The 10,939-nt window shown below is 46.3% G+C and overlaps 1 protein-coding gene across 1 annotated transcript in view; it reads left to right on the top strand.

The window, feature by feature from the left end:
- LOC133358593 (nectin-2-like) overlaps nt 1-8,777 on the top strand; it is a 31,906-nt gene extending 23,129 nt beyond the window's left edge. Inside the window, exons 12-14 of the mRNA XM_061576961.1 lie at nt 2,812-2,846; nt 4,523-4,559; nt 8,706-8,777. Of these exons, the coding sequence (XP_061432945.1) occupies nt 2,812-2,846; nt 4,523-4,559; nt 8,706-8,777 (144 nt within the window). The remainder of the gene's footprint in view (nt 1-2,811; nt 2,847-4,522; nt 4,560-8,705) is intronic.
- Nucleotides 8,778-10,939: the final 2,162 nt, after the last annotated feature.

Consider the following 10,939-nt stretch of genomic DNA (forward strand, 5'->3'; position numbering starts at 1 on the left):
AACGAAAATACGCTCCGTTCAGGTCGCCTCTTGTGTTTTCCTTTTATTTATTTCAGGCGCCCTTCAGTTATATCCCTCCCTTCCCTTGTCATCCCCTCCCCCCCCAGTACTAAAAAAGAAGACTACCTTTACCCCCTTTCTGTGGGACCCCGTCTGGTTTGGGGCAGTGGGGTGTCCACTCCCCATCTTTCTATCCCCTGTTTGTCTATAACCGCTTTAGTCTATGTTGACGGTTTGTGTGTACTGTGCGTCACAACGCGATGCAAAGCCCCCCCCCCCCCATTGCCTCACATACAAAATAATATTAAATCTTGTAAACGATATCGGGAAAGTAACAAAAAATTACAATTTCATTGTCAGGATCGGATAATGTAAGTTATAAGTTTCTATTGAATTGGAAAACATTCGTGCAGAATGGAGGGGGTCCGGTGATTGAGACGGGCATTGGGATGGCCACCCGAGTCCAGAAACCACGGGGGAAGATTGGAAAGCAGGATAGATGGCAGGGCACAGTAACAGCAGAACTTGCAGGTTACGTGTTCACTGCGCAACAGCTGATGTATTTGGTAGCGAGAGAGAAGCGATTGCCAATAGTGCTGACATAATATTAAATTATCTTCCTCAATACTCTTTGGTTCTTTCGGTTAAAGTCCATAGGTATATAAAAATAAAATAAATCACGTTTCGGGCGCAACACATCATCAGGATGATGGACATTTGTGTTGCGCCGAAACCGTCGTGATTTATTTTATTTCTACCTACGTGACTTTACGGAAAGAACCAACGAGTAGGATTCCTGCAGTCACGAAAGCTTCAAATCTCTTCCTCAATGTTTTGGCGATTGTGGCCTCTTAACTTTGATATGCCTACCAAACTCTCCTTACAACTAAGTAGACCTAAATTTCCCCTTGAAGCTGGGTGTAACCAGCAGTCACTTTTGAGTCGTCGCTTCCTTGCTTCTTGCCGGCAAAGGTTTAGTCTGTTCTATAATGCGGTAGTAGTTGCGTTCCTGAAGAATACCGCGTTATGTAAAGATCACTGTTTTAAAATAAATAATACATAATATAGGAGTAAAGACACGTCCTGCAATAACACGTGTGATGCATATGCATTCCGAAGAAAGACCCAGGCGCCGTGGGTAGCATCTAGAAGAATCCAGCAGCATCCACCTTGTGCTCGCAACGATGCAGTTCCATTCATTCGATCGCGTTATATAATCCATTTAACCGTTATAATCCAATTCGCGTTACGAAAAACAACACGCCGGCGGTATATAGAACAGACATAAAAGCCTGACATGCCAGATTGTTTAAAAGATTAAATAATCGAAACACAAATTAAGGGGCGGGCACATAAGTACAACTTACTTGGTTTCATCAACCTATGTATTTATAAACATTATAAAACTTATAATGAGGTGCGAACTAAAGGGGTGCAAGGCTGCAGTAAAGGTGAAGAACCACTTGGTCTAGAGGATGGAGGTGGTCATGACAGATCCTTAATTTCCCCGACGGTTTCATCAGGACCTCACTTTGAGTCTGACTTGACCTAGAGGAAGCTCGGGATGAGTTCAGATGCCGCTGAACTACTGATATTTTTCCATAGATATGGATTTAACTTAGGCGAATATGATTCTAGTGCGGTTTGTGGACTATCACACCAATGCATGGACACTCATAAATAATGCGACTTGTGGATAACATTTGATTTTAAACAACTTCTATTCCAAAGTATATGTGTCTTAATGCAATGCCTAATCGTGTCCTTTCCACGAATTCTTCACATTGCAGAGGTGCCACGGAAACGAAGAGGCCAGTAGTTACTACGACGTAAGAAATTAACACACATGAAGAAAGTGTCCACTCAGGATGACCTTGGATCAATGTAATAGGACTATATGTCGATGGACTGTTGAAAATAAGCAATTGCCAAATCCAAATGTTAAAGTGTCTTTGCTCAACAAGTGCATCTGGTGATGAACTCCATTGGTGGCACTGAGTCAAGTGGTGGCAATTCCGCATTGCTGCGTGTGTATGTTGAGCTTGTTTCGCACCGTACGTAGCCAACATACTAATCGGATGTGCAGTGGAAGGACAACAAATTAACGCATGAAAAAACTGTTCTAAAGAAATGCGTTTTCATTCTAGATTATGTAAAAGTGCATAGCTTCCAGGGGCTTCGGAATAACACCTGCGACACTGGTATAGGACCGGGAATGCCAAGTGATGATCCTGTAAAGGTCTAGAGCAGTGGTTCTTAACTTGGAGTGCACGGGCCCCTGGGGGTACGAGATGACCTTTCTGGGGGTGCGAGACATGGCCAGATTTGTTTTAAAGGTAAATAATCAAAACACAAATAAGCACGGGCACATAAGTACAACTTACTTAGGTTTCATCAAACCTATGTATTTATTAACATTATAAAACATTTTAACGAGTGTGAACCAAAGGGGTGCAAGGCTGCAGTAAATGTTAAGAACCACTGGTATATAGGATGGAGTGGCCACGACAGATTCCTTAATCTCTCGACGTGTTTAATCAGGACCTCACTTATGAGTCTGACTTGACCTAGGGGAGGCTCGGGATAAGTTCAGATGCCGCTTACTACTGATATTTTTCCATAGATAGGGATTTAATCAATGCGAATATGATTCCAGTGCGGTGTGTGGACTATCGCACCACTGCATGGACACGCATAAATAATCCTGACTATGTGGATAACATTTGATCTTTAAACAACTTCTATTCCAAAGTATATAGTATCTTAATGCAATGTCTAATCATGTCCTTTCCACGAAATCTCCCATTGCAGAGGCCACGAAGTGAGAGGCCAGCAGTTACTCCGACGTAAGAACTTCAAACACAATGAGAAATGTGTTCACTAAGGATTGACTTGGGAACAATGTAATAGAACTATATTTCGATGGACTGTTTTGAAAATAAGCCAATGCCCAAAGCCAAATGTTAAAGTGTCTCTGCTCAGACAAGTTCATCGGTGATGAACCTCATTGCTGGCCCGAGTCAAGTGGTCCAATTCCACATTGATTCGTGTGTATGTTGAGCTTATTTCGCACCGTACATAGCCAACCATACTAATCGGATGTGCAGGGGAAGACAACAAATTAACACGTGAAAAACTATTCTAAAGAAACGAGTTTTTCATTCTAGATGATGTAAAAGTTCATAGCTTCCAGGGGCTTTCCGAATAACACCTGCGACACTTGGTATAGATAGGGAGCGCAAGTGATTGAACCTGTAAAGGTCTAGAGCAGTGGTTTCTTAACATGGGGTGCACTGCACCCCCTGCGGGGGTACGAGATGCCTTTTCTGTGGGGTGCAAGACATGGCCAGATTTGCTTAGAAGGTAAATAAATACAAACAGTAAGCACGGGCACATAAGTACAACTTACTTTGGTATCATCAAACCTATGTATTTGTAGTGGATTCAACTGATGTCGCAGACATACTCCTTGGAGGCAACACCATTTATTGATACCAACACAATGGGGTAACTGCCCTTTTACCAAATCACACCCTATGGTGGACGACCCACCAGGCTAATTACACTGGGAGTGGCTACAACGGACAGGACCCTGGCTTGGGTCCAGTTCCACGTGTTGGTGAATCTTCTCGGACGTAGAACGTAGAGCGTAGATCTTCAGGATAACAACAGCAACACTGAATCCCGGTCCCTCTGGGGACCCGGTTTATATACTCCCTGGTCGTGGCTGGCTCCGCTCTTGGCCACGGCCACCTCGAATCCTCTAGCAGGATCTCGCCCCGACACGTGACCACCCCTAGCCCCCACTTGGCGGCACCTGTGTAGACTTTACCCGTCACGTGCCTTCTAGGGTCAACCAGAGTGCCATGGCCTACATTAACCCCGTTCATTGGCCGGCACTCTCACACCCCCCTCCTATAGGGGACAGCACTGCACTGGTGCCACTCGGCGCTCACTATCAGCGCTCACCGAGCCCCTATAGGGCTGGTACTACACCCATGTATACGGGGTGTCCGCGATGGAATTACATCGCAACGCCGTGCCTCGCTAGAGCTGGCATTACCCAGTGACATCCACGATGGTCGCTACATCCGTGACGTCTGCAATGTCACAACATATGTATTAACATAAAACATTTTAACGAGTGCGATCCAAACGGATGCAAGGCTACAGTCAAGGTTAAGAACCACTGGTCTATAGGATGGAGTGGCCACGACAGATTCCTTAATCTCCCGACGTGTTTAAATCAAGACCTCACTTTGAGTCTGACTTGACCTAGGGGAGGCTTGGGATAAGTTCAGATGCCACTTACTACTGATACTTTTCCATAGATAGTGACTTAACCTAGGCGAATATTATTGCAGTGCGGTGTGTGGACTAGCGCACCACTGCATGGACACGCACAAAATAATGCTCACTGCATTGATTAGCATTTGATTTGAAACACAACTTCTGTTGCAAAGTCCATTGGCTCTGAATTCAACACCTAATTGTGTCTTTTCCGTAAAATCTCCCATTGCAGGTGCCACGAAATGACGGGGCCAGTAGTCCTCTACGAGGTAAGAGCTTCACACACAAAGAGAAATGTGTTCACTGAGGATGACTTGGAACAATGTAATATAACTATATTTAGATGGACTGTTGAAAATAAGCGCTGCCAAATGTTAAAGTGTCTCTGCTCAGACAAGACCATTGGCTCGGTGATGATCTCCCTTGGTGGCCCTGAGTCAAGTGGTGCCAATTGTACGTGCTTGTAGGTATGTTGAACTTCTTTCGCGTACCGTACGAAGCCAACCGTGCTAATCGGAGGTGCGAGGGGAAGGACAACAAACTGAACACAACAACAAGCATTCTTAATTAAATGAGTTTCCAATCTAGATGATGATTTAAAAACTGACATAGCTCCCAGTAGCTTCCTAATATCGTAAGAAATAAACAACGTTCCAGACAGGTCAGAAGCAGACAATCTTTTTAGGTGTTTCTGTATATGTGTTTTTTGTGTTTTAAATGTATTTACTTCATGAAATGGCATAAGTAACCATACAAATAGACACATTATATCCTACAGTATAACGTATACGTGATGTATATACGTGCAGCATTTTAATTGTTTAAGTTGTAGTTAGTGTATAATGTACTGTATATAATATTTGACATTGAAATCAGCGTAGCGAGACTGGTGGCATGGCCTTTGGAGCGTTTAAAACCAGAGTCGGCCTGGGAACCGCCAGATATTGTTGCATGTTGGAAGCCGGATAATGGATGATTTACTATATTTTATCGATGTCCCACTAAATGAGAAGGCACGTGCGTTTTTTATTTCATTATTTTGCAGCTTCTGAAGCTGCTGCGGAGAACGCCTATGACAAATTAAGCCACCCCACGCACACGAAAGCCTGAAACTGACCACTCGTAACCACACGCGCTGGCGCGTTACAATGACGGCACGCAGCACTCGCATGGAATTCAAAACATGCAAGAGCACGGGGTTCAATCAGAGGTTACTGTGATGGGTGCTAATGTTTTATTTGGGAGAGGAGAAGGGTTTCGGATCATTTTATCTCCCCATGCAATGTCCTCAATACATTTTGTATAGGGGCACCAATGGCGGATTTTTTATTTTCAAACGTTCTTTTAACGGATAACGGAAAGAAGTACAATAACTGGCTCCAGAGTACAAATGAATCTTTACAAGATTTGGAATGTATTAAATGATGCCTGATTCTTCGGTTTAGTGGACCCACTATGCACAAGGACGTGACCCAAGTGTGGGCGGATAACAATTTCTTGACAACCAAGCACCAGACCAACTCATTGGTGAAAACTCTCGGCAACAGTGACAGCAGCACACATTTGTGTAACCTCGTAGTTCACCAGCTTAACACATTGGCCAGACGTGTCGACAATTACAAAATACCGCGGCGACAAAACAGGTGAAGGACACCGCGACGACTATTCACATCAACCACGAGACACAGTCCACTCGAGGCAATGCAGCACAAGCCCAGGGTACATAACGGCAATCTCAGGGCTTGGTCGGCGCTATCAACAACGCTCTGTGCAACTCAACGCTGCGGCATTCCCGGGAATTGGTCGGCGCTCTCAACAACGCTCTGAGCAACTCAACGCTGCGGCATTCCCGGGAATTGGTCGGCGCTCTCAACAACGCTCTGAGCAACTCAACGCAGCGGCATTCCCGGGAAATGGTTGACGCTCTCAACAACGCTCTGAGCAACTCAACGCAGCGGCATTCCTGGGAATTGGTCGGCGCTATCAACAACGCTCTGAGCAACTCAACGCAATGACATTCCTGGGAATTGGTTAGCGCTCTCAACAATGCTCTGAGCAACTCAACGCAATGACATTCCCGGGAATTGGTCCGCGCTATCAACAACGCTCTGAGCAACTCAACGCAATGACATTCCTGGGAATTGGTCGACGCTCTCAACACTGCTCTGAGCAACTCAACGCAGCGGTATTCCCGATAGTTGGTCGGTGCTCTCAACAACGCTCTGAGCAACTCAACGCAGCGGCAGTCTCAGTCACTGACTCGCCCCCGCACGTCAGCATCGTACACAGCGACTCTGCGACGCGCCAGTAAGCCACGGGCACCGGCTTAGCCTCGTAACAGCAGCAACGCTCGCGACGACCCAACCGCAACAACAATCCCGGTCACATGCCGCCCGCACGACAGCAACGCCCCACAGCAGCCAGCCCCCCCGCCCGGCCCCCCCCCCGTGGGAGCCCCTTGACCGCGGTGAATGCCGACCGGTCCCTCCCGGTAACCGCCAAACCAAACACACCGCGCTTAATTTAGTCCACAAACTTTGTCCCGCCTTCGCAGCCTCTGTCAATGAACTTGGCTCGTCCAGCGCCCCATAACTCAATTTATATCCATAATGGAGGTTTTTTTTTGGGGTTAGATCGCGTAAGTATAGAAATGTGTCGTTAAAACCCGCCACCACCCGACACAGCCAACTAGTAAGGGTTGTCGCGTAAACAGAACGTGGGCAATTCGTCACTAGTACAGCACTAGTGTATAGTATAGTGTATAGTAGTGTAGTGTATAGTGTAGTATACTAGTACAGCACACCGGTGTGCTGGAGAGTCAAGCCACAACATTGACAATCATGTATAATGTACGTATATCGTTCACACAGCAACGCATACATTTATTTCTACGCATTTAAAAAGCTTCCCTTTACTTGAAACGTTTCTGCATATTTCTTGAAATTAAATGTTTGCTGTCTACCTAGCAGAAGGTTGAACGATGTTATACTGAACATATTTTTAAATGTCCTCATGTGTGCAACCCAGTTATGTGTGCAGTTTAGTTGTGTGTGTAGGTAAAAAAACACTTAGGGGCCGTCCATAAATGACATCACGCGATTTTGGACGATTTTTTACACCCCCCCCCCCCCAGTCACACGACGTCACAAAAAGTCAGACCCCCCCCCTCAAATATGACGTCACAAAGCTCTGCCCCCGCCCCCCCCAAAAAAATAAAACACGCTTCAAATCGCATTAAACTATTGTCATTGTAGTGCGTATTTAATGTGGCACTGCACTCTGATGTAGGAGAACATGTATTAAAAGTATATTTAATTAAGGAGAACGTGTTTATATTTATTTAAAGTTGCGCATTTTGATGTGACGTCACATTCATCAACCCCCCCCCTCCCTCGTCACACATCGTCACAAATGTCTGACCACCGCCCCCCAGGTGCATGACGTCATTAATGGCGGCCCCTTAGCTAGACTTAGCTCTGAGCAGGTACGCGCAGAGGCAGAACGGTGTCGTTTGAAATTCAAAGCGTCGAAGTGTCTCTCGAAATAAACGTGCAAAAGTGAACAATCGCCATACGCTGTCTTTATTATCCGACTCTTAAGCAAAGCCATGATGCACAACACGCAGAAACATGCAATGCTGCATACATTGGCTCGCATGTACAAACGTTACAAGCACTTGGCAATACAAATCGAATAGAAACACAGTGAAGCACACGAGTAGTGATTTGAAGCTTTCGTGACTGCAGGAATCCATACTCTTTGGTTCTTTCGGTAAAGTCACGTAGGCAGAAAATAAAATCACGACGTTTCGGGCGCCCGAAACGTCGTGATTTATTTTATACATCACATTGCTATCCGAAATATTGGGGGGGGGGGGGGGGGTTGGGGTATTTTACTCCCATTAACTGCTCACGCCCTTACCTCGTAACCTCTGCAACCCCGGCTCAACCCCTGGGCGACAGCATTAGTCCACACCATGACAGTCACATTTATCCGGCCATGGCGACACACAAAGATCCCCCGTAAAGCCTGTAACAGACTGTAGGGGCAAGTGCTGTTAGCGAGTAGCAGCTATGCAGGTCGTCACGGCACACGAGGGTGTGAGTGGCCAGCACCACGCCAGGCCGCCTAGTGGCGATGTTTACACATCGCACCAGGTAATCATTTGAGGCCGAGTCGCCCTAGGGGAGACCCATGACCGTTTCAGATAATCCGTCACTGGTGTTGGCCATGAGCGGGAATCGAACTCTGGAAGCTGGGTTCTTAACGCAGCACACGAACTTGCTACGCTACCGCTCCCCACTCCCACACACAGACACGCACACCTGTAATTAAGCGTTGCTCTTACAACCCGTCGGAAAATACCGTGTTACATTGTTCACTTGCGTGCGCTTTCGGATTGTATCCGCACACAGCATTCAAGTACCATCATCCACCTTCAAGAGACAGCTCACGGCTCTCAGCCGTTCAAGCACTCACCCGTCTAGGCCTTCAATCTTCCAGGCACTCGCCCGTTCAGTGCCTCGTCCGTTCAGGCACTTAGGGGCCGTCCATAAATGACGTCACACACCTGGGGGGGCAGAGCTTTGTGACGTCATGTTTGAGGGGGGCTCTGACTTTTTGTGACGCCGTGTGACGAGGGAGGGGGGTCAAAATTCGTCCAAAATCGCGTGACATAATTTATGGACGGCCCCTTATCTGTGGAGGTCAGGGGTCGGCAACCAAAAAACTATAGCATTTTTTCTAATTCGATGTAAAAGCAGCTCAATGCACTGTGTGGTGAATAGGAGACGTTGGTGGTCCTTCATAAATAACGTCATGAAGCTGCAGGTCCTTAGAGCGTTGCAGGCACATCAGGAGCCGCTTGTTGTCGACCCGTTCAGGCATTCACCAGTTCAGGCACTCACTTGTTCAGGCCGATGTACCAGGGACTTTCCTTAACCCGTTCAGACACTCACTAGTTCAAGTCATCACCGATTCAGGCTCTGTGAACCGGGGACTTTCCTTCACCCGTTCAGGCACTCACTAGTTCAGGTCCTCACCGGTTCAGGCTAATGTCCTTGGGACTTTGAGCTGTGGCTCACCAGTTGCCGAGTTCTTGATCGAACAAAGAGTCCGATTTAACAGAAATAAATGCACGTTTGTGAATATTTTGTTTATATCTTTTTTTTATTTGTTAGAATATCCCGAAGATTCACTCCTCTTGTGGGAAGCTTCTTTCAGGAACCAAATCAGTTCTTTGAGAGGCTCCGAGCACGTGGACAGAGCACCGACTAAACATCAGTAGCGATACAATCCCAAAACAAATCGTGTATAGCTATAGAGCAGAAATTAATAAAGCCCTTATAATAATTCTAACGTAAAGAAAGAAAACAATCTTAAGAAAAAAATTCCACGAAAATATTTCCCAGAATTGAATTCCCCCGCCCCCCCCCCCCCCCAAAAAATACATAACACTTCAAAAATTGTGAAAAATGTTAGTTTAATTTTTTTTCTATATATATAAAAATGCTCTGCTGAAGTTAGAAATTCAATTTTGTATAAGCATAACCTGGGGGAAAACTGCTGCGCCCCTAAAATATTAAAAAGAAGCCACTTTCAAAATGTGAAACAACTTGTTTTGTGCATCACCGGTGGTAAAATGCAACGGTCAACGTCAAAAATATACAGCATTAGAAACGCACTTCGCAATACAACATTTACATCTCTTTAAGACCCAACAATCCAGCGTAGAACACTGCAAAAAATATGCAAAACGATGACAAAATTTGACGTAATCACTCGGGAACGTGCCTGACCACCTCGGAAGCTCATGACGATTTGAGATGCGTGAACCACAGTGCTGTTAGCGATCACCTATTGCAAACACGCCACAGCGCTGGGGAAGAGGTAGTGTGGCCACAGCAACCACGCGTCCCTAGCTACCCATGCTCATGTTATCTTATCTTATTCTATACTAGCTTTACTACCCGGCTTCGCCCGGGACTTGGATTCACCACGCCCGGCCGCCTTTGTTCCCCAGTGGCGATGTTCACACACCACACCAGTTACTCGTTTGAGGCTGAGTCGACCTAGGGGGCCCAGGACCGGTTCAAATAATCGTCACCGGTGGTGGCCGTGAGCGGGAATCGAACTCGGGTCGCCGGGTTCGTAGCGCAGCGCGCTAACCACTACACTACCGCTCCCCCCACACACGCGCGCGCGTCCATAGGAAGACATAAACGCGCTTGCTGCAGACACAACTTTCAGGCTGCGTACGGCAGTAAACGACTGAATAAAAAGAACAGCTGCGCGAAGAACGCCTTAGACCTGCAACACATTTGTTTGGCACTTTACTCGCGGAGGGTTGGGTGGGGGGGTGTGTGACGTCAGCAGGCACACTGCGTGACGCTTCCGCATGCGCGGGTGACATGACAGATGTGACGTCACAGCTCACTTGCCGTGCAAAATATATGCATTATTGCGCCCCCCCCCCCCCCCATTTTTCTTTTCAAAAGTCTATTTGTGCATGGTGTACAGTCTGGAAAGTACCCACATGGCAAATTTCAAGTTTGTTGCATGTCGGGAAGTATGCTAAACATTTCGAACAGACACACATATTCACAAATTTCCCTTTTTATATAGATTGATGATTTATAGCGTGCAACTT

Source organism: Lethenteron reissneri, chromosome 62 (assembly GCF_015708825.2).
Source record: "Lethenteron reissneri isolate LAM-NWPU_2019-01 chromosome 62, ASM1570882v1, whole genome shotgun sequence".
Lineage (NCBI taxonomy): Eukaryota > Metazoa > Chordata > Hyperoartia > Petromyzontiformes > Petromyzontidae > Lethenteron > Lethenteron reissneri.